At 40.7% G+C, this 25,298-nt stretch overlaps 1 protein-coding gene across 12 annotated transcripts in view; it reads right to left on the minus strand.

Moving 5' to 3' along the window:
* Positions 1-25,298, minus strand: part of map4.S (microtubule associated protein 4 S homeolog) — a 114,783-nt gene that overhangs the window by 8,131 nt on the left and 81,354 nt on the right. For 7 of the 12 annotated variants that reach the window (XM_041567306.1, XM_041567305.1, XM_041567310.1 and 4 more), the window contains 6 exons: positions 10,040-10,140; positions 8,319-8,528; positions 7,830-8,028; positions 3,910-3,972; positions 3,374-3,705; positions 19-147 (listed from right to left, as the gene is read on the minus strand). In XM_041567306.1, coding sequence (XP_041423240.1) covers positions 19-147; positions 3,374-3,705; positions 3,910-3,972; positions 7,830-8,028; positions 8,319-8,528; positions 10,040-10,140 — 1,034 coding nt within the window. The remainder of the gene's footprint in view (positions 1-18; positions 148-3,373; positions 3,706-3,909; positions 3,973-7,829; positions 8,029-8,318; positions 8,529-10,039; positions 10,141-25,298) is intronic. The other 5 variants (XM_041567314.1, XM_041567313.1, XM_041567311.1 and 2 more) reach the window with 3 other exon arrangements.

Raw genomic sequence — 25,298 nt, forward strand, 5'->3', positions numbered from 1 at the left:
ACAAGAGCACACACTCACTTTCCCATTGCTCTGCTTTTGAGCAGTCTCTTTTGTATCTGTGGATTTAGCAGCAGTGGCTGTTTTAGGGACAGCGGGGGGAACAGGTTTCCTGGCTGTGCTGATTGGCACAGGCTTTTTATCCACCTGCTGGAGAGAAATATGCAGGAGGATTTATAACACAAAGCCCCAGGCAATTAAATGAACAGGTCACTCAAAACATGTGCCCAAGCTAGCAATCAAACATATCAGAAAAAGACAATTTCTAAAAAAACATATACAGCCAATGGAAAATGTTTCCCAGGTTTATCCATTAAAAAGTAAAATGATACTAAATCTTATTGCTGAATTGTGCTTAGTACAGGGAATACCTATGCTGCCATAGTTTTATGGGATCTCTCTGTACAGACTATGAGCAAACTTAGGGGACTGTTCCTGCTGAATTGTGCTTAGTACAGGGAATACCTATGCTGCTATAGTTTTATGGGATCTCTCTGTACAGACTATGAGCAAACTTAGGGGACTGTTCCTGCTGAATTGTGCTTAGTACAGGGGAATACCTATGCTGCCATAGTTTTATGGGATCTCTCTGTACAGACTATGAGCAAACTTAGGGGACTGTTCCTGCTGAATTGTGCTTAGTACAGGGGATACCTATGCTGCCATAGTTTTATGGGATCTCTCTGTACAGACTATGAGCAAACTTAGGGGCTGTTCCTGCTGAATTGTGCTTAGTACAGAGGAATACCTATGCTGCCATAGTTTTATGGGATCTCTCTGTACAGACTATGAGCAAACAAAGGGGACTGTTCCTGCTGAATTGTGCTTAGTACAGGGAATACCTATGCTGCCATAGTTTTATGGGATCTCTCTGTACAGACTATGAACAAACTTAGGGGACTGTTCCTGCTGAATTGTGCTTAGTACAGGGGAATACCTATGCTGCCATAGTTTTATGGGATTTTTCTGTACAGACTATGAGCAAACTTAGGGGACTGTTCCTGCTGAATTGTGCTTAGTACAGGGGAATTCCTATGCTGCCATAGTTTTATGGGATCTCTCTGTACAGACTATGAGCAAACTTAGGGACTGTTCCTGCTGAATTGTGCTTAGTACAGGGGAATACCTATGCTGCCATAGTTTTATGGGATCTCTCTGTACAGACTATGAGCAAACTTAGGGACTGTTCCTGCTGAATTGTGCTTAGTACAGGGGAATACCTATGCTGCCATAGTTTTATGGGATCTCTCTGTACAGACTATGAGCAAACAAAGGGGGCTGTTCCTGCTGAATTGTGCTTAGTACAGAGGAATACCTATGCTGCCATAGTTTTATGGGATCTCTCTGTACAGATTATGAGCAAACTTAGGGGCTGTTCCTGCTGAATTGTGCTTAGTACAGGGGAATACCTATGCTGCCATAGTTTTATGGGATTTTTCTGTACAGGTTATGACAATGCACATGGCCGCCATCTTGCCATATGTCCTTGTACATTTTACTTGTCCTTTACATAGATAACTAGGAAAAAGGTTTAGTGGCCCTTTAACTAGACTTATAGATTATGTGTAGTGATGGGATCCTCTCATTGTCTATGACAGTTCATTCCATTTCATTCATACAAAGAAAAGCTAATCCCTTTTGCTGGGTTTCTAGAAAATGATTGTGGCTATGGTAAAAAAAATGACAGTCTCCTGGAGCAAATACAATGAAAAACAAACAAGATATTCCTCAAACTTGCAGGCACAATAGCACGTGAAAAATTTGGGCATGAAGCAGCCAAAGCCTCCAGTTTTCTACATGCCAAGGATTATCATAGTTGGGATAACGCCGGCCTATCAGAATGTTAGTAGCAAAGGAGCCCAGTTGCCTTTTGTTACACAACAATCTGCTGGCAAAGGAGCCCTAAATCATATAGAGACTTTAGATCCTGTTAGATCCTGTTATACCCAAACCCTCAGCTTCAAAATGCCACAAAACAGCCCATTTCATGAATATGGGAATACATTAATAAAAAAAGGGATACTGCCATGAAAATAAAAGATTTCAGTAGCTTATTGTATATTATAATACAGTTTATATGTAATGGAAAGTAGTCGCTGCAGCCCTTGTCCCGAGTTATGGGATTAATAACATCCAATCAGGATCAGTAAAGTTGTTTCTTATGTGACAGAAGCAGTTATTACATGTGCAACAACTCTGCTGCCTGGAGAGGGTCAAAAGTAGCAAGAACTCTTCAAAGGGCCAGAGGAAACAAAACCAGTGGAAATAGCAGACAGTGACTTCTTTTAAAGCTGATGTAAAAATGAAATGGAACAGTATCCCTTTAAAATTAATGATCTCAGCTGAAGTGGTTCTGGCAGGGGATCATGTTCATTTGAGTCTGGCACGGCTCCCTCCAGGGTTGATAATATAATGAATATGAGAGCATGATAATGAACTACACTATGGTGGGGACATTAACTTTAAAGGATAAGTAAACCTTCAAAAATTGACGAGGGGGCTATTCTAAGAACTTTTGCAATGTACATTCATTATTTATTTTGATTCCAAAATATTAAGGGATACATTTACTGTTAATATGAATGAATTGTGTTACAACAGCGCCACCTGCTGGTCAGTTTCCCACCAGTCTGACCAGCAAGTAGTCAAGGAAGTTGTCAGGAGAAAGAAAGAGGCTGCTCTGATGTTCTTCTGCTTAGGAAAGATGTGAGAAAGGTTTCTAATTGTTTTCCTAAGCAGAAGAACATCAGCCTCTTTCTTTCTCCTGACAACTTCCTTGACTACTTGCTGGTCAGACTGGTGGGAAAATGACCAGCAGGTGGCGCTGTTGTAACAAAATTCACTATGCGAAAACACTTTAAAAATTGGAGTCCCTGGTGTGAATATATAAAAGAGTATGAGAAAAACGTGTAATTTAATCTGTGCTCTAATAAATAAAAATCACTGTATGATATTTGTATTAAAAGTTTTACAGATCTCTGTAATAAAGTCGTAGGTTATAAAATACAAAAAAAAGAAATAGAGTGCGAAGTAACATTTTATTATGATAATCAAGTGCTAAGGTGTGTAATTATTTTCTTTTATGTCTTTTCTATGTTCATTTTCTTTCCCCATTCCTCTATTTTCTTTCTGTACCCTTTGGAAAATTTAAAAATTTAATAAAAAGATTTAAAATAAAATTCACTCTACATGTATCCCTTAATATCTTGCAATTAAAATAAATAAATAATGAATGATAAATAATGAATGTAAATTGCAAACTTTTTTAAAATAGCACTCTCATCAATGTTACATTGACTTATTATAAAGGTTTACTTATCCTTTAACTCTTCCATACCTGAGACCATATGCAGATTCAGAATCAGGCGGCTCTTACCTTGCCACCCCCTGGTTGGTGCTTTATATTATCTGTGGAACCAATCTTTGAGCGGATGTTCTTCAGGTCAGGAACTGTGGCTGGCCGTGGCTGCTTAGGAGCTGCAGTGGTTTTGCTGAGGGGGGCAGTAGAAGTTTTACTCAGTGGAGCAGCGCTAGGTTTGCTCAGTGGAGCTGTTCTGGCAGATGGCAACTTCTTTGCCTCCACAGCTGTGCTAGAAGCCCCAGTAGTTTTGGGAACAGCAGGCTTGGTCGTCCTGGGACGAGTGGGAGCTGCTGCTGGCCCATTGGCCTTAGTCAAGTCAGCTGGAACCGATTTTGGACGACTTGCTTCTGGAAAATCAGAAGAGCAATAAAATAATTGGGAGGATTCCACCAATAATGCAACATGGAATACATGGATAGCAAGAACTACATCTGGCTCATGTATTAGGTCTGCAATTAGACTGACATCAGTCTCCAAACCCAGGTAGTGTTGACCCAAAACGAGTGGTAGTAATATTCTCAGTGCCCTGGAAAGAATAAATAAATTCTCACCTGTGGGGGATTTGGTGCTGGGGATTCTCTTCACTTCTGCAGGTTTCACATCGTTCTTGGGCGCTGCACAAAGAATAACATCATTAACCGCAACCATAGCTCGGTTTTCCAGTATTAAAACAGCTCCCATATAAGTTGCCTTAGAAATAAATCTTGAAATGCGGCTGAACATGAGAAGGGGTTTATACATTACCTTATGTTCTGAGATCACTGTAGTCAAATTGCTTTACAGCTTTGTACAGAGGCACAGGGCCACCATCAGAAATCACAAGGCCCCATACGGTAACATTTTCTGTGCCCCCATGGCTACACAGCAGCTTGTTTATATAAACTATAGTAGTACTTATCTGTTATCTACTGTGTATCCTGTGCTTGAATGGCTGCTTCCATGGCTACACAGCAGCTTGTTTATATAAACTATAGTAGTACTTATCTGTTATCTACTGTGTATCCTGTGCTTGCATGGCTGCCCCCATGGCTACACAGCAGCTTGTTTATATAAACTATAGTAGTACTTATCTGTTATCTACTGTGTATCCTGTGCTTGAATGGCTGCCCCCATGGCTACACAGCAGCTTGTTTATATAAACTATAGTAGTACTTATCTGTTATCTACTGTGTATCCTGTGCTTGAATGTCTGTCCCCATGGCTACACAGCAGCTTGTTTATATAAACTATAGTAGTACTTATCTGTTATCTACTGTGTATCCTGTGCTTGATTGGCTGCCCCCATGGCTACACAGCAGCTTGTTTATATAAACTATAGTAGTACTTATCTGTTATCTACTGTGTATCCTGTGCTTGAATGGCTGCTTCCATGGCTACACAGCAGCTTGTTTATATAAACTATAGTAGTACTTATCTGTTATCTACTGTGTATCCTGTGCTTGCATGGCTGCCCCCATGGCTACACAGCAGCTTGTTTATATAAACTATAGTAGTACTTATCTGTTATCTACTGTGTATCCTGTGCTTGAATGGCTGCCCCCATGGCTACACAGCAGCTTGTTTATATAAACTATAGTAGTACTTATCTGTTATCTACTGTGTATCCTGTGCTTGAATGTCTGTCCCCATGGCTACACAGCAGCTTGTTTATATAAACTATAGTAGTACTTATCTGTTATCTACTGTGTATCCTGTGCTTGAATGGCTGCCCCCATGGCTACACAGCAGCTTGTTTATATAAACTATAGTAGTACTTATCTGTTATCTACTGTGTATCCTGTGCTTGAATGGCTGCTTCCATGGCTACACAGCAGCTTGTTTATATAAACTATAGTAGTACTTACCTGTTATCTACTGTGTATCCTGTGCTTGAATGGCTGCCCCCATGGCTACACAGCAGCTTGTTTATATAAACTATAGTAGTACTTATCTGTTATCTACTGTGTATCCTGTGCTTGAATGGCTGCCCCCATGGCTACACAGCAGCTTGTTTATATAAACTATAGTAGTACTTATCTGTTATCTACTGTGTATCCTGTGCTTGAATGGCTGCTTCCATGGCTACACAGCAGCTTGTTTATATAAACTATAGTAGTACTTATCTGTTATCTACTGTGTATCCTGTGCTTGAATGGCTGCCCCCATGGCTACACAGCAGCTTGTTTATATAAACTATAGTAGTACTTATCTGTTATCTACTGTGTATCCTGTGCTTGAATGGCTGCCCCCATGGCTACACAGCAGCTTGTTAATATAAACTATAGTAGTACTTATCTGTTATCTACTGGTATCCTGTGCTTGAATGGCTGCTGCCAGGGCTACACAGCAGCTTGTTTATATAAACTATAAGTAGTACTTATCTGTTATCTACTGTGTATTCCTGTGCTTGAATGGCTGCCCCCATGGCTACACAGCAGCTTGGTTTATATAAACTATAGTAGTAGCTTATCTGTTATATGACTGTGTATCCTATGCTTGAATGGCTGCCCCCATGGCTACACAGCAGCTTGTTTATATAAACTATAGTAGTGACTATCTGTTATCTACTGTGTATCCTGTGCTAATGGTGCCCCTATGGTTACACAGCCAGCTGTTTATATAAACTATAGTAGTACTGATCTGTTATCTACTGTGTATCCTGTGCTTGAATGGCTGCCCTATGGTTACACAGCAGCTTGTTTATATAAACTATAGTAGTACTTATCTGTTATCTACTGTGTATCCTGTGCTTGAATGGCTGCCCCTATGATTACACAGCAGCTTGTTTATATAAACTATAGTAGTACTGATCTGTTATCTACTGTGTATCCTGTGCTTGAATGGCTGCCCTATGGTTACACAGCAGCTTGTTTATATAAACTATAGTAGTACTTATCTGTTATCTACTGTGTATCCTGTGCTTGCATGGCTGCCCCCATGGCTACACAGCAGCTTGTTTATATAAACTATAGTAGTACTTATCTGTTATCTACTGTGTATCCTGTGCTTGAATGGCTGCCCCCATGGCTACACAGCAGCTTGTTTATATAAACTATAGTAGTACTTATCTGTTATCTACTGTGTATCCTGTGCTTGAATGGCTGCCCCCATGGCTACACAGCAGCTTGTTAATATAAACTATAGTAGTACTTATCTGTTATCTACTGTGTATCCTGTGCTTGAATGGCTGCCCTATGGTTACACAGCAGCTTGTTTATATAAACGATAGTAGTACTTATCTGTTATCTACTGTGTATCCTGTGCTTGAATGGCTGCCCCTATGGTTACACAGCAGCTTATTTATATAAACTATAGTAGTACTGATCTGTTATCTACTGTGTATCCTGTGCTTGAATGGCTGCCCTATGGTTACACAGCAGCTTGTTTATATAAACTATAGTAGTACTTATCTGTTATCTACTGTGTATCCTGTGCTTGAATGGCTGCCCCCATGGCTACACAGCAGCTTGTTTATATAAACTATAGTAGTACTGATCTGTTATCTACTGTGTATCATATGCTTGAATGGCTGCCCTATGGTTATACAGCAGCTTGTTTATATAAGCTATTGTAGTACTTATCTGTTATCTACTGTGTATCCTGTGCTTGAATGGCTGCCCCCATGGCTACACAGCAGCTTGTTTATATAAACTATAGTAGTACTTATCTGTTATCTACTGTGTATCCTGTGCTTGAATGGCTGCCCCCATGGCTACACAGCAGCTTGTTTATATAAACTATAGTAGTACTGATCTGTTATCTACTGTGTATCATATGCTTGAATGGCTGCCCTATGGTTATACAGCAGCTTGTTTATATAAGCTATTGTAGAGTTTCTGGACCAAATACACCAGATTTACTAGTTCAGGGAAACACTATATTAACTTGCAATTCTTTTAAAACAGTATTTTTTTGGTGTTGCTGTTCCTTTAAACATACTGAGGTTTACTTGCAGACATGCTGCACTTTTTTCCCTATTTCTCCTGAGGACCCGACTTAGCTGTGCCGTTATTGGATGAGGGTGGGTTCTGCTTGCATGTAGAGGAGCATAAAGAAACCGGCAAGTAGCCAAATCTGATTCTGGTAGGGGGGCACCCAGATAATTCAAGTATGTCCAGCACAGCCCCCCCCCCCCCGTTTAAAATCTAAACCCCACCAGCCCTGGACAATAGCCCCCCCTGTCCTCCCCTGATTGCGACCCTGCAGACGGAAAGTTGTTCTTAAAGGTGTGAGATACTAATCAAGTTTTGCTCATTCTCCCTTTCATATCCTTTATTGGGAGAGATCATTTAACTAAACCAAATTACTGCAAGGAATAAACTACTACTAGCCTTTTGCTAAAATTACCCAATTGACTCACCAACCAATCTAGCCACTACATTTGGTCAGGCTAGTACAAAGAATAAATGAAAGATAAGATATTATATTTCCTCTACTGGGCCTGTGAGTGACTGATGAGTCTGATGGAGAATGTTATTAAGGAACATCTTACCTGTTGGACGCTTTGGGGTAACCGCACTCTTGGGTGCTGTGCTTGCTGTGGTGGGTGCTGCTGCTGCTGTAGTTGTGCTGCCTTTGGAGGCTACAGGACTGGCCTTTACAGAGGCTCTAGGAGTAGTGGAGGTTGGAGTTTGCTTTGGAACCGCTGGTTTCTTGTCTGGGCTTTTCACTGGGCTTTTCAAATCAAGAGTCTGTCAAATAAACAGTTTGGAATGAAGTAACAGCAGCTGCACCATATGTTATTCTTCAATAATATCAAGTGAGAACAGACTAGCTGCATGCCAGTAGCACAGACACTACTCCATTCATTACCTGCATTTTGCACAATTAGCTGTTTCGTTTGTAATTTTCTCTCAGCATTTCCAAACTGAAATAAAATGTGTTACCCGAAAGACCTGTCACCATGTAAGTCATTTGATTGAGACAAACGAGAGGAATAGGGAGTCAATTCTGGGATTACAGACACAACTCCTGCTCTTACCTTGGGCTTGGAGTCTTTGGGTGTTGCACTGGTGAGCCTGCTAACACTGCTCAGGGGGCGTTTTGGTGTTGTGGTTGAAGCTGGAGCAGGGCTAGCAGACTTTTTCTGAGTAGGAGTAGCAGAAACAGGTTTCTTGGGACTGGGGGCAGCGGCTGCCCCTGTGACTTTGCTTTTGCTCAGTGGAGTCTTGGATGGTGTTGCAGCAGAAGTCTTAACATTGGTCAGGTACGAGCAAAAACAAGCAACAAAATAAGAAAAAAAAATATTCATAACAAAAGCATAAATAATGAATCAAAGCAAAAAGCATATAAAGAAACGGGCAAAAAAAAAAAGTGCATGATCAAATGAGCTAAATAATTCCAAACTGAAATGAAAAGAAGCAGGACTGATTGCAAAGCATGGTGGGAAGGAACGCAGATCCGATCCAGTTGGATATAGAGAGCAGCACTGTGTGTATCCTGAGTTCTGGCAGTTCTGCGACCCACGTCCTATTTCATTGTTCTATGGAACTGGGCAAGCTCTAAGCAAGTGTTCTAACAAGCTGGTGCTGCATTTGGAAGCATTTATATGACTGGAAATCTGAACAGCTTGGGAAGTGGAAACAAAACCACAGCTGTGTGTTATTTGGAACAAACTACAACAAGATGACTAGGCTAGAAAAATAAAACACACACACACAGAGATTGCTGGTCTTATTGGCTCAAATCCTCTGTGGTTGTGAGATATGCACGCACAGTATATAGGGTGACATAAGCAAGCGGATTCTGTATCATATACACTGGTATAGTCAGCGGATACGTTAGGAGAAACTTTGCTCATTTGTTTCTGGCGTCTGGGGAGCAGGGGGTTTTTGCATGTAGAATATTGAACTGCTATTATATTTATTTTGTCTGTTCTTCTTCAAAGCTGAGGGCTAGAGTTTGCTATGCTTTATATCCAATAACCCAAAGCAACCAATCACTAGATAACCTTAACTGGACAGCTGTATGAAAACAAGTATCTGACTGGTTGCTATAGACTACTAGGGCTGGACAAATGTTGGCACTTTTTTTTTAAAGGAGAACGAAAGGTTAAAACTAGGTAAGCTTTATCATAAAGGCCTATATAAATACACCAGTAAACCCTCAAAGTAATGTTGCTCTGAGTCCTCTGTCAAAAGAAACAGCACATTTCTTTCCTTCTATTGTGTACTCATGGGCTTCTGTATCAGACTAACTGTTTTCAGCTTAAACCTCCAGGGCTAGGGCTTGAGCATGCTCAGTTTGCTCCTCTCCCCCTCCCCGCTGTAATCTGTGCCCACAGCTATGAGTGAGCCGGGATGAGACTCAGGCAGGAAGTGATGTCACAACAAGCTAATATGGCAGCTGCTATCCTAAACAAGCAGAGAGCTTCTACTGTTTACTCAGGTATGGTAAAGCATTCTGCAGAATAAATATAGTGTTATAGCTTGTACTATTGTGGCTAATCTAAACTGCTTGGGTAGCTTTCCTTCTCCTTTGAGTACCGTATTCCCCGCTCCAATTTCCCTGTTCCTCTCAGCATTTTATTGCTAGTCCCATCTCTTCCTCACCCCTGTTCTGAATCAAGCAAAGGTTTCTCTTGTTGGAAACCTTAGTGCAAACCAAACCCCTCGGACTGTGCTGGTTTTGAAAGCAAATAAACAGCAGCTGAATGCCTGGGCCCTGGTCCTATGTATATTTATTGTCGATATATTTCCATACCTTGGCTTTCCTCTCTGGGCTTGGTGGGAGTTTTTTGCTTGGTGGACTTGTCTTTTCACTTTCTGTTGCAGCTGCAGCGGGTTCTACAGTTTCTGGAGTTGCTGAGTAATAAAGACACACAAAAGCTTTAGTGGCATGCATAGTGTTCCACGAGCAACACACACAGCAGCTTTGCAGCTGGTTATTCAAAGCATTATTGCCTTCATGCACAAATCAGGGTGCTCAAAAAAACATGGGAACGTTAAAAGAAAAGACAATTTCTTTTCCTTCTCATTATTAAAATGCTCAAGAACATATTGCTGGCATGTAACTGCACCAGCTGCTCCAAATTCGAGGGGGGCGAAAATTGCCCTGCGTGCCTTTACTCTAAAAGTGCCGGTTTATTTAGTATTTAAGTTATAAATTCTCATCTTTGGATTGAAGTTCTATCGGTTTAATTTTCTGCGTTTCAGAGAACACACGGTATCCGGTCTACTGGGAGAGGTCCAGGCATCAAATTTGGTGCCTTCCTGACATTCAAGTTTTTTCCGGAGAATTTTTCGGGAAATTTAAACCGAGATTTTATCATTTCGAACCAAGTTCTTATAATTCAAATCGAATTCGATCAGGTTTTATTAATACGTTTCAACTAGTCAAATTTAGAATTTATGGGAGTTAGAAAAATACCTTGCGATTTCGAAATTCGACTCTTGATAAATGTGTCTCCCCGTGATTGTATTCTATTCGCTCTTAGCCCAACACTAATCCAATATATGTGAGACACACTTGAATGTAATACCCAATGCAGAAAGGTGTGTGACTTAAATCAATGGGCAGCTTAGAAGCCTACAACACCCTAGCAGAAAGGGGCAGATTTATTAAGGGTCACTGTCAAATTTAACTAGGGGATTATCCAACCTCGATTCCAGTTTTTTTTTTACATTTATTTATTTATTTATTTTAAAACATTTGAATTCGATCTTCAAGATTTGTCATACTCTGGCCCTTTAAGAATTCGAATTAGACTATTCGCCACCTAAAACCTGATCGAATTCGATTCGAGTTTTCGGGTCGTTTCAATTAGTCCGAGTTTTAAAAATTCGATTTTATTAATACATTTCCCATTCATTCGAATTTAAGGAAGTTTAAAAAAAAAAAAAAAAAATCACACAGATTCGAAATTCGACCCTTGATAAACGTGCCTCTAAAAGTTATTCAGAAAGAGATTGGTGTAAACTCTATGGGGTAAATTTATCAAAGAGTGAAGTTCCGCCACTAGAGTGAAATTCAGCAGCTCACAAATTCATTTCTATGGGATTTTGAAAGGCATATTTATCAATGGGTGAAAGTGAAAGTTCACCCTTTGATAAAAACGCCTTTAAAAATCCCATAGAAATGAATGGAAAGTGGCGGAATTTCACTCTAGTGGCGGAACTTCACTATTAACTTCACTCTTTGATAAATATTCCCCCTATCTGCTGAATTATACTGAGGGTCACCTTTATTATAGGGGCAACAGTGATGTTTTTGCCATAAAGCAAGTTTAAAGAGGAAAGGGTTTTTTTTTAATTGAAGTTTAGTAACTATGCCCTCTACACTAGTTATCCAACCCTATATCTGAGCCCCAGTCTGAGTGCCCTCGCCAGGCAGTTTGGGTGACTGTCACTTAAAAACAAGCAATTTTTTTTTAGGTCTACAAGTTAGGCGACGGCTCTGCACTTTCAAAGGCATCTCCCTTTTTGCACAATAGGAGCAGCAATTTTGGGGAGTCTGATTGACGGCTGAATTGTGTCCCGTGTGCAACAGGCAGGAGAGTGCAGTGTTGCGTCGAATGAGACTGTAGTAGTAATACATACAAGTGATCCAAGGTTTTATCTCGAGCAGTTACTGTGGAAACGGAAGAGCAAGGCACATGGAGGATGTTTTTGGTTACAGGAGGAATAAATGAAAAAAGTAAGAAAACATAATGCTGCTGAGACGTGTTTATTAGCCATTGGTTTCCAGTCAGTGCACTTTCTCCGGAGCAAAATGGGAGAAGACTGGGTAGTGAAAGGCAGCGGCTGTCACAATCAATCGCTTCCCCTTCATAGACGGGGTCATGAAAATGCCAGAAAAAGCTCCGGCTTCAACTTGAACAGGGAAAAGTCAGTGAAGTCTTATCCTGGAGTCCTGGGAACTTCTAACTAAAATGCACGACCCCATGTCCTGGGGATGGCACTATGTTTTATCCAAATATCTGTCCAATCTGAAAGTACAAACTCATGGCAGTGTCTGAGATTATTCTAATGGGGATTAATGAGCAGTAACATCATGGCTCTTGGGCTCGACAATTAAACTCGTACTACAATATCAAATGATGCACTCAAGCTTTGTTCTTGTGCATTGTAACGTAGTAGGTCAGGTTGAAAAAAGACACAGCCATCAATTTCAACCTTTCAAGTCTATATATAACCTGCCTAACTGCCAGTTGATCCAGAGGAAGGCGAAAAATTGCAAGCACAGTACTCAGGAGAAGAATTTCCACTGCACTGCACGTCTGTATGAGGAGTCACTGAACTCAGAGACCACACAATGACGCAGGCCTCGGGTAAGCTGCACTTCACAGGTTACTGAATGATAAGGAGCCTTCTGATTTGTACACACGTGTCAGCAGACAATGGGTTACCCCTGGGGACAGGAGCAACATTAACTGGTAAATGGACAATAAGAAGTAGGGCCCATGTGCAGAAGTCATATGGATTATTATTATTATTATGGGGTGAAATGAGAAAACTATAGTCAATGAGGTTATGACATTAAAAAATAGACACATATATAGGTTTATGAAAGGAGTGGTTCACCTTTAGGTTAACTTTTAGTAGGTTCTAGAATAGCCAATTTTACCCAACTTTTCAACTGGCCTTCAATTTTTTTTTTTTTTTTTAATTTTTTGCCTTCTTCTTTCTAGCTTTCAAATAGGGGTCAGTGACCCCATCTAAACAACAAGTGCTCTTTAAGGTATTGTTACTGCTACTTTTTATTACTCATCTTTGTATTCAGGTCTAGTGATGTGCGGGTCAAGAATTTCTCAACCCGCACCCTGCCGCTCCCAATCCACAACCAGCCTGGACCCGCTGCTGCCCTCTATTTTTAGACTCGTGCCCGTCCCGCAGTGATGTCACAAAAGGGGCGGCCGAAAGTCTATAAATTCCGGCGCCAGGACTTGCAAGTTTGCAGGCGGGGAGACCATGAGAAGAGCTCAACCCGGAACCGCCCACGACCCGAAGATTTTGTGCAGGAGTCAGTCCAAACCCGCCGACCCGTGGGTTTCGGGCCAGCCCACACATCGCTATTCAGGTTCTCTCCTATTCATATTCCATTCTCTTATATTTAAATCAGTGCATGGTTGCTAGGGTAACTTGGACCATAACATCCAGTTAAATTGAAACTGGAGATTTGCCGAATAAGCTAAATAACTCAAACTAAAAAATAATTAAACCCAATTGCAAATTGTCTTAGGATCTGTCTTTACATCATACTAAACGTTACTTTATAGGTGTGCAACCCCTTTAAAGGAGAACTAAACCCTAAAAATGAATGTGGCTGAAAATGTCCTATTTTCTATAGTGAACTTATTGCACGAGGCTAAAGTTTGAGCTTGTCAATAGCAGCAATGATCCAGGACTTCAAACTTGTCACAGGGGGTCACCATCTTGGAAAGTGTCTGTGACACTCACATGCTCAGTGGGCTCTGATTGGCTGTTGAGAAGCTAAGCTTAGGGCTCGTCACTAATTATCCAGCAGAAAATGAGCTTCCCTGGCTGTAATATAAGCTGATGCTACAGGTTTGCTGATTATTCAATTCTGATGCTAATTGCACTGGTTTCTGTGCAGTAATTATCTGTATTAATTACTAATTAGCAGAATAGCTTTGCCTACATTCATTTTAATTAACATGTGGTGAAATATCCAGCCTGTAGAGTGCATCATAATGGAATATATTCAGTTATATATGATGATGTATTCTGGCCTATTCTATATGTAGAACTGTAATGTTCTATTCTGTGCCTGATGAAATCACTTATTTACTCTATATTACTGGAACAACTCCCTGCAGCCATAAATAACTATGTGGATGGAGGGGTTTCTATAATAGGGCAATATAATAGAATATAGTTAACTAAACAAATAAAAGTGCTCAACCGCAGCCTCCTAATATCCATCAGTGGATCCAATACAAGCAGAACTTTGTCCCCCACAAAAGGCACATACCCAGGCTGTGTAGAGAGAAGTCTTGGAGATGTGTCCATAATTAGTAAATAGTTAGAAGTATCTATAAGAAATCTATTGGTAGCCCCACTGAACAATATGTTGACCTTTCTCCCGATACCATAGGAATATGGAAGTGTACTGTGCTCCTGTACTAAGTACAATTCAGCAGGAACAGCCCCCTAGGATGCTCTTAGTCTGCACAAAGATACCACAGCATTACCCACCTTGTATAATAACTTATAAAGATAATTGGCACAACTAACTGTACATAATGTTAATTTTCTACACCCCTTTTCATGCCACTACCAAATCATATACTTTAGAAAAGGTTTGATAGATGAATTGTGGGCTATGCAGTAACTGTGCCAAGTCCTGGCACTGAATGAGGAGGAATCATGGCCAGATGTGAATGGCTGAACTTTGTGCTGTTGGGTTGCCAGCTGGTCTCTGGATGAAATTTGGTTATGAATTCCTGCCTCTCAGCTCAATTTCTTATAAATGTCCCATATAAGTCACAGACAATAAAGCCACTTTAAGAGATATGGAAAACAAATCATGGCCGGAGGCTGAGAGACGGCCGATGACAATGACGGGTTTTATTACAAGTTCCATTTAAAGAAGCAAAAGCTGCAGGGAAGCCTCCCATTCACACACATGCAAACGCTTCAATTTGATCTCCTAACGCTGATTTTGCTAAAAAAAGAAGACGAGACAAATGCAGTTGGTCACACCACGCTTTGGAGAAACAGCAGCACATACAGGGAATGGCACACAGAATAAAACCAAAGTACCTAAGCCTCTATATATAATTGTTCTATAAAAAAACCCGCATTCTTACTCCAGTAGTCAGTGGTCAAACGTAATGGTCCATTTTGAAGGGTGTGGGGGTGTGTGTTAGTTGGAGGTCTACCCGAGTCTATACCACTTTTTAATTTAGGGCAAATGTTTCAGGCCCTGCTGCTGCACAATAACATTCCTTGCTTCAGCTAAAAGACAGACAGACAGACAGACAGATATGGCTACGGACAGGTACAATCTTGATGCACCAAATCCACTATTTTGAATTCGGCCAAACCCCTGAATCCTTTGTGAAAGATTCGGCCTAATACCGTACCGAATCCTAATTTGCATATGCAAATGAGGACTGGGAAAGGGAATTTTTTTTTTTTACTTCCATGGTAAACAAAATTTCCCTCCCACCCCTAATTTGCATATGCAAATTAGGCTTCGGTTCGGCCGGGCAGATCGATTCATCCGAATCCTGCTGAAGAAGGCCAAATCCTGAACCGAATCCTGGATTTGGTGCATCCCTAGCGTGGACCTTAAACAGCCACCTTAGCAATCACATTAGGACAGATCCATATATTGACCGGGCCATGATGGAAATCCTATGGGCCATGGACTGTGGCGTTGGTTTGTGCTTTTGTTTGAACCCCATTCTGACCGGATCTTCAGTCCCCAGGGTAAAATATCTGTGCCAGCTTGATTTGCCTGCCATATCAAGAAATCTGGCAAATATTTGCTTGTTTAGTGCCTTGGCCAAACGAGAGGATCTCTATATGTCGGCAGCCTTCTTCTATTATCCACATGTACTCCTAAGAGTTTACTTCCATGGTAAACAAAATTTCCCTCCCACCCCTAATTTGCATATGCAAATTAGGATTCGGTTCGGCCGGGCAAATCGATTCATCCGAATCCTGCTGAAAAAGGCTGAATCCTGAACCGAATCCTGGATTTGGTGCATCCCTAGCGTGGACCTTAAACAGCCACCTTAGCAATCACATTAGGACATATCCATATATTGACCGGGCCATGATGGAAATCCAATAGGCCATGGACTGTGAAGTTGGTTTGTGGTTTTGTTTGAACCCCATTCTGACCGGATCTTCAGTCCCCAGGGTAAAATATCTGTGCCAGCTTGATTTGCCTGCCATTTATATCAACAAATCTGGCAAATATTTGCTTGTTTAGTGCCCTGGCCAAACGAGAGGATCTCTATATGTCGGCAGCCTTCTTCTATTATCCACATGTACTCCTAAGATTCCATTAACAACAATAAAGGGAATCTATTCCTTGTTTTATATACATTAAGACCTATTTGTCATTAATTTGCCTTGGCGTATGATACTTGCTGCATAGAACTTAATGTTCCACATAATTGTGTCATCAGCAAACACATATACACTGCTATTTATAACCTCGCTGACATGCTGCCTGTACACGCAGTTTTCAGGGGAATTAGCTATGGTAGGCAGGTAAGAATAGTATCTGGAGATTTATTTTGGGTACACTCTTCCCAACATAAAAAGGTGGCAGGAACACAGTTTAACAGCGTTTTAACAACACACATTCAAGCCTACCTGTAGGCTAATCAGACAGTTCCATGTAGCTGGGCAGCTGCAAACGCTAAATGGAGTTTTAACACTGGTAAAAAATACACTATAAAAATTACCTTGTCCGGTGCATCTCTTACATCTCTTCCAAGTTATTGACTCAATGAATTAACATAACATCATGCAGTGACCCTCTACCAGAGCAAATTGGATGTACCATTGACAGCTACTTTACAGAGTCCTTCAGCCAGCTCTCCATCCTACCATAGAGGTCTCCAAGAGCCAACATGATGTACCACTGACAAATGAGCTGCATAATCCTTCAACCTGTTCTCAATCTAACAATAAAAAGGTCTACCAGAGCAAATTGGATGTACCATTGACAACTACGTTACACAGTCCTTCAGCCAGCTCTCATTCTACCATAAAGAGGTCTCAAAGAGCCAACATGATGTACCACTGACAAATGAGCTACACAATCCTTCAGCCAGTTTTCTATCCTACCATAAATTCCCCAAGAGCCAACAGAATGTACTTTGCACAATCCTTCCAACAGTTCTCAATCTAACCATAAAGAGGGTCTTCTGAGAACTCTTGGAAGACCATTTAATGGTTGGACAGAGAACAGGCTGTAGAGTACATATCATTGACTCTTAATAATCCTCTTTATGGTTGCTTAAAAAAGTGGCTGATGGAGTGTGTAGAGTAGCTGTCAATGGTACAAGGCTCTAGTTTAGAAAGCAAGCAGCCTCTAGCACTGTATCAAAAGTCTTCTAAATTTCCACCTAGAACCCATCTAATGTAAGCCAAAAGTCCTACCTAATACATTATGAAAAGCAAATGGATTTGCTTGAGGATGACTATAGTATGACCTGTACTTCATAAAAGTTGTGCAGATTACAACTTACAATGCAACTTAAAGATATCCTAGGTCAGGGGTCCCCAACCTTTTTAACCCGTGAGCCACATTCAAATGTAAAAAGAGTTGGGGAGCAACAAAAGCATGAAAAAGTCCATTGGGGTGCCAAATAAAGGGCTATGATTGGCTATATGGTAGCCCTATGTGGACTGGCAGCCTACAAGAGGCTCTACTTGGGACTATAATTAGTTTTTATGCAATTAAAACTTCATTTCAAGCTTGAAATTCAAAAATAAGCCCCTTCTTTGAGGACCCTGAGAGCAACATACAAGGGGTTGGAGAGCAACATGTTGCTCACGAGCTACTGGTTGGGGATCACTGTCCTAGGTGAAGGACTGTATCCCTTTAAAACTACACGCACAGTGTTGTTATCTGCAGAGACTGCCGCCATATTGCATTGCCACTAATAAAACTTCCCTTGAGACTTCCGTGTGTGTATATATTTTATATTCAGGTCACTAGATGTGCTATCATTCTGGCACAAAATGGTGAAAAACCAAGTCCAGGAAAATGATATGGCAGCTCCTAGTTATATGGAGTTTTTACTACGATCTACCTAGGTGAAAATAAATCAAAGAAGGTGTGAATTTTTTTTTGCATCTCTGCAGGAGTTAATGTGCCTACGGTCAATACAAGTCATTGTGTCCATGGCAAGTATGTCCATATATTTACTTAATATAGCAGCACTTATATTCACAGTTGCTTACATTAAAGGTCAGCACAGTATTCTAGTACAGTGGAAGGATGCAGCATTAGATACAGTTTAATAGAAGGCTTTTTGTCATAGGTAATACATATGATTCATGGGGGTGCTATGGACTTATTTTAATTAGGTCAATTAAAAATGTGAGAAGATAACCTTTAAAAGTAAAGGGTGGAAATAAAACACCAAGTAAAGCACATTTGCTTACACATAATAGCACATAGGTTGGTTTTAGGAAGATAAGTCGCATTATTATTTTACTTGGGTAGAGTGAGTGAGCTCTAACACATCTGCTAGGAAAGGGAGTCCCCCCTATAAGATATATTGGATCTGTCAATCAATATCTGACACTCAACTGCTGCATGAAGAGAGAATGAAGAGAAAAAGATGCTGAGAGAGGAATAGTGAACATAAACTTGATTATTTCAGAAACAATGCAGAATATTTCATTGATTGTATTTAGATATAGATATATATATATATATATATATATATATATATATATATATATATATATTTATATATATTTATATATATATATATATATATATATATATATATATATATATATATATATATATATATATATATATATATATATATATATATATATATATATATATATATATATATATATATATATATATAGATAGATAGATAGATATATAGATATATAGATATATGTGTGTTTCTTACCTCATTTTCCAGACAGTTCCCCTTTAATGTAACATTATTTGCTACTGAAAGCAATGTGTGTTTATAATTTCTGCGCTTCCTGGAACAATGTAGCAGAAGCCAAATATTTGATCAACAGACCTGGATTAGAACTTTTGCAAAATTGTTTCAGCAGCCAGAACCAGGGAACGGAAAGGGAACAAACACTGTTTTCAAGGGCAGAAACATAATCCTAATTCAATTCTGAGCAAACCAGGAAAAATTACGCACATTCATTTTATCTGCACTTGAATGTCACACACGTTAAAGTTTCAGGAGAGTTTGAATGTTGAAAAAAATGTGCCATAATTTGACCAAATTCTACACCAGGCGCATCCCTATGGCTAGGAGTAGTCAATGTGATCTCATTGGGGTATTTGATAACACTTATCTGCAGTAACAGCACAGTTTACAGCTATTTCTTACTTTGTGAATTCTGCACACACAGTAGAACAACCCCCAGGCCCATATAGAGTTAAACCTACCACTGGGAGCAATGACTGATTGCTGGGAAGACTGTAGGGGTACCACCTTGCACCCTTCCTTTTCATTTTTCCCTGGGACATCTGTGGATCGGTGCTCTGTATTTTCCGCTTTGCCCTCGGTTCCAACAAGACGATCATCATCCTTCATGTGAAAGGTGTTTGTTTCAGTAAAATTCTCTAACTTTGTGATGTGTAACTCTGTGGCAAGTAGACCCTCACCCCATTTCTCATTAGCTGCTCCTAGCTGCTCTTTAACATGGGAACCGGGCACTGGACTGGTGTGCCCTTGGTAGTCATAATCCGCAGTCTGTTCAGCTACAGTCATAGACCTTTTCATTGGATTGGTGTGCTTCTTTGGCATGCCAACTGAATTAGAGTTAGCAGGAGGTGTAAGGACGGGTAACTGGTTTTGCTTTCCATCCCGTATGTCAGGATACTTATCAGCAATGTCGACTGTCACAGGTACAGCCAGGTGGGAGCACTCGGACATTGCACGCCTTATAGCCTTCCTTTGGTGAGATGATCGATTGAGCAATGGACAATCTTCTGGGCTTCCAAGTTCATCATCCCGGTCTATGAGAAATCCATCTTCATCTAGGTCGCTTGTGTTCCATGTGCTCTCTGGTTTAACATCCTCTTGAGCAAGTTCCACCTTGGTAGTTGGTGGTTGTGCCCTGGTGCTTGACTTGCTAGAGGAACTCTCATTCTGAGCCCAGTGGGTATTTGCTACTCCTGAAAGACAAGAACCTAATGAGCTGTCCTTAGTGTTAGTCGAATAACTTGGAAGAAAAGGGTTGAGGGTTGTGTTCAGTGCACTAGCCTCATGGTTTGATGCACACTTCTCTTGTTTACCCTCACTATTTGAAATCATTTGCCTTTGCTCAGCCGTTAACTCTGAGCTGGTTTTGTGTGCTGCCTTCTCCTGGTCGGTGATACCTTTGGTTTGATGTGTGCCCTCCAGCAGTTTCTGAAAGCTGGTTTTGTCCCCGTGCACTTCTGAAGCTTTAGGGATAGAGACTGGTTCCCTGGCATGTGGGAAAGCATCACTTACAAAGGGCAAGCTTTCAAGGTGATCCCGCTTTGACTGGTACAAAATATTCTGTGCATCCGATTCTTTGTCTACTTTGGCTTCAAAGAAGCACAGCTTGTCTTCATCGGTGAAGCCAGGACTTTTAATGAGCCCATCTTTCAGCTGCCCTCCTGCGTTGACATTCAGCCCGATTTCATTGAGCTTGCCCTCTGTTCTCTGCCATTCATACTCTGCTTTAGCAAATTCTCTCTGGGACTCGGCAAAGCTCTCCGTGTTCATGGTGTTGCACAAAGGTGTTCAGTAAGAGACTGGGGCTGCTGATTTGAGAAGGACTTCTCTTCTCTGCTCCACTTTCCCGTCTCTCTGTCTGTGCTAACACAGCACACTGAACAAAGCGTGTGAGCCTGCCTGAATATGTGACATCACGCCTGCCCCTCTGTGTTCATGGAAAATAAATCCTCCATCACATCTCTATGCCTCTGCCCTCCCCTTCTAGGCACTCACTCATACCACATTCTGGTGTAACGAGAGACACCAAATCATTCAAAAGAGGAATCCAGTGTTTGTATGGGAACAACGTCAAAAACCCATTGTTAAATCTACAGAAATAAAAGCATTATATTTATATGGGGGATTAGGTGGGTTTCAAAGGAAAAAATATTGTAGCCAGTGTGACCCACACCTTCCTATTTGCCTTTCTTGTCTCTCGCTCGCTATGACAAGACTTTATAGAGTTTTAGGACAGAGACACACGCTGCTATTTTGGGAGATTAGTCGCCCAGCGACAAATCGATTCTTCTTCAGGAGTCTAATCTCCCTGAACTGACAGTCTCCATCTCAAGATGGTTCAGATAATTACAATATTCACTGAAGCCTTTCACTAGTTGTTCTAAAATCAATTAAATCCACAATTGCTGGAGAAACAGAGCGTTTCGTACCCAAGAAAGACGCAGACGCGGCTTGTTTTTGTCATTAGCAATAGATCTTTGTAAATGGACTTCATCATGTGTCGTCTTTCATATACTCTTACAATACAGAATATTGCCTTGAACACGCAAATACCCATCTTAGTGCAATCACACGCATGACCGTTTTGTGTTTCTTGTCTCGATTTTATTAGCTTGGGACGCAGAAGCTTCTACTAAGGGGAAACTTTGGGCGATCCGAGTGCCATCCAGCTGGCGATTTACATTCTAGCCGACTGGAAAGCAGTTCAGGGAGATAAGTCGCCCGGAGAAAAATCGATTTGTCGATGGGCGACTAATCTCCCGAAATAGCAGCATGTGTCTCTGCCCTTAGTAGAAGCTTCTGCTTCCCAAGCTAGTAAAATTGAGGCAACAAAACTGTCATACGTGCAATTGCACTAAGATGGGTATTTGCAGTTCAAGGCAATATTCTGTGTTGTAAGAGTATATGAAAGATGACACATGATGAAGTCCATTTACAAAGATCTATTGCCAATGACAATAACAAGCCGCGTCTGGGTACGAAATGCTCTGTTTCTCCGGCAATTGTGGATTTAATTGTTTTTAAAACAGCTAGTGAATATTGTAATTATCTGAACCATCTTAAGCTGGAGACTGTCAGGAGAAGAGTGCAGGGGGTATTTACATTATAGGTCAGTTCCTTACTAATGAAAATGCTGCCTACGTCTATCGTTATCAAAAACATTTCATTCTAAGCAACTATACAATATCCATTCATTCCTCATTCAATAGGAATTCTATTTACAAAGAATGTTAAAACTCACTAAAAATGTGTATTAGATCTATTCATTTTATTTCATTATGCATTATTCATTTATATGGGTGGTGTTCCCCTTTAATGATGAAAGAACAGAAATTATTACAAAGAATCTGAAATACAGGTATCCAGAATGCTTGGGACCAGGGGTTTTCCAGATAATGGATCTTTCATACCATAAGTGTAATAGAAAATCATGTTAACGTTAAATAAACCCAATAGGCTGGTTTCGCCTCCAATAAGGATTTATTATATCTTCGTTGGGATCAAGTCTACTAGAAAATCATATAAACATTAAGGGGCCAATTCATTAACTTTGAGTGAAGGAATAGAAGAAAAAAAACTTCGAATTTCGAAGTGTTTTTTTGGCTACTTCGACCATCGAATGGGCTACTTCAACCACGACTTCGAATCGAAGGATTCGAACTAAAAATCGTTCGACTATTCGATAGTCGAACTACTGTCTCTTTAAGAAAAAACTTCGACCCCCTAGTTCGCCACCTAAAAGCTACCAAACCCAATGTTAGCCTATGGGGAAGGTCCCCATAGGCTTGGCTAAATTTTTTTGGTCGAAGGATAATCCTTCGATCGTTGGATTAAAATCCTTCGAATCGTTTGATTCGAAGGATTTAATCGTTCGATCGAACGATTATTCCTTTGATCGTTCGATCGCAGTATTTGCGCAAAATTTTCATTGCCAGTCGAATATCGAGGGTTAATTAATAATCGACCCTTGATGAATTTGCCCCCAAATAAACCCAATATGCTGGTTTTGCTTCCAATAAGGATTAATTATATCTTAGTTGGGATCAAGTACAAGGTAATGTTTTATGATTACACAGAACAAATAAATTGAGATTATTCCGATAAAATGAAGTCTATGGGAGACATCCTTTCCATAATTCTGAACTTTCTGGATAATGGGTTCCATACCTGTATGTTTTATCTTGTGGAGCCTACAGATGTCTAAAATGTCTCGGGGAGGGGCATTTTCCTTTAAGAGAGGGCTGCAGGGAGTCCTAGCCAAGCCATCTCTGCAGGAGATCAGTTACAGAGAACGGATGGAGGGAATAAAAATTGGATATGTGAGCTCATGTAGTTGCCAATTATTCATGAAAAAGAGGCAATTATCAATGAATCCCCTCAACCCCAATGAGTTGCTGTCCCTGTTATGTGCACTGTACAAGGATATAACCCTAGACTGGTTTCTGGAAGTGCAGGGGTTAAAATGTAATCTGCAGCCAGCCAATCCCTGAGGGATGATTCAAGCAGCATTTCTATTTTTACTCTCTGCGTACAAAACCCTCTGTCTATTTTATGCTGCTCACAAACCCAGACCCTTTATTTTACATTATCTTGCACCGTGAACATCTCGCTCGTTTCCAAGGCAACTCCCCTAAAAAACGGGATAATGAGGTGTTCAATGACAGACGATAAAACCGGAGGAAATCGATGCTAATTGCGGGTGATTAGTAAACAAGTGGTCTCGGCCTGTAAAATAAGGTTAAACCTAGAAAGCTGGAGGCGTCTGGGCAATGGTTTCTATGGGCAGAGCCTTCTAAGGACTAAATGAGCAGGTTTTACCCCCATGCTGGATATTTTGTATATATGTATATGTGTGTATATATATATATATATATATATATATATATAGCTGTGGGGCGTAACATGCATCTCCCATTCATACACCTGCTTTCAAGCATTAAGTCAAGGGCAAATTAAATGTTTGTGGCCTAGATAATGAAATCAATGAATTACTAACATCCAGAGACACAAACAAAGGAACCAGCGAGCCCAACACAGAGCTCAGAACCAGATTAAACATTGAAACTTTTGCACCCACCCTGCAGTGACATCATGAAAGGGGCTGGGTAAGTACAAATCTATAAATGAAGGAGCCGGAAGTCAGAATCGTTAGGTCGCTGGTGGGGAGAATGGAAGTAACTGCTCAACCCAAACCCTCCAGACACCCAAAGATTTTATGCAGCAGCTGAATCTGCCCGACCCGCGGGTCCTGCATGTTTTGGGCCCGCAAGTACCTTATCCGCAACCCGGACCCGCGACATGCTGACCATCAAGAATCAGGAAGTGCTGTCATTGTAAACCGGAAGAGACCTCATCTGAAGTAGGCATGGTCCGAAAAACAGGAGTAAAACAGGAAGTGCAGTCATTGTAAACCGGAAGTAACATCATCTGAAGTAGGCATGGTCAGAAAAAAAGGAGTAAAACAGGAAGTGCGGTCATTGTTAAACGGAAGTGACATCATTGGAAGTAGACGTGATCAGAAAAAAAGGAGTAAAAATCGATATTGGGAAGACCCGCAGCCCGACCCGCAAACCCGCGTCTATACCCGCAACTCGCAGGGTACCGCAGATTTTTGCGGGTAACCTGCGGCTACCCGACCCGCTGCAGGACTCTATTCTGGCCTCTCTGCCAAAAACCAATTAAGTTAGAAACATTGTTTCTTTTCCTGCCTGTTCAGTGCAGAGAAAATCTTTCTTTCCAGTACAAACTAGGGGCTGCGGGTTGAGCTGTCAAAAGAGGGACTGTCCCTCTGAAAACAGGACAGTTGGGAGGTATGTTTTCTGTACATTGCCACAGTACAGCTGCCCTGATTGGCTCAGCACACCAACAGTTCCAAAGACCCTCAAAAGCAATAGGTACACCACAAACTGCTGGTTTCCTCATTGTCCTTTCAACTAAAAAAAGAACTCGCCCACAGTCAAGCCATTTATAACTGCTACTTCAGCTTCTATAGTGCGGCCTTTCAAGAGCAAATCACCAGCCGTGAGAGCCTCTTAGGAAGACCAAAGGAAAAATACACACTTTCATTTAACTATAAAGCCAGCCAATCCTATCAAACAGGTCATTTAACAAATACATATCGTTTTCTTGTATTTCTAGAGCTTATCTATTTATAATGTTTCTTTTTCCTGGGGCTTTGCGTAAAGGAAATATTAAAATCTCAATGTATACCATTTGCTTTATTCTTAATTAGTCCTTTAAAACTGGCACAGGTATAAGATCCGTTATCCGGAAACCCGTTATCAAGAAAGCTCATTAGGCTGTCTCCAATAGAATCCATTAAAAAAAAAAAAATCC

Source organism: Xenopus laevis, chromosome 6S (assembly GCF_017654675.1).
Source record: "Xenopus laevis strain J_2021 chromosome 6S, Xenopus_laevis_v10.1, whole genome shotgun sequence".
NCBI classification, from domain to species: Eukaryota; Metazoa; Chordata; class Amphibia; order Anura; family Pipidae; genus Xenopus; species Xenopus laevis.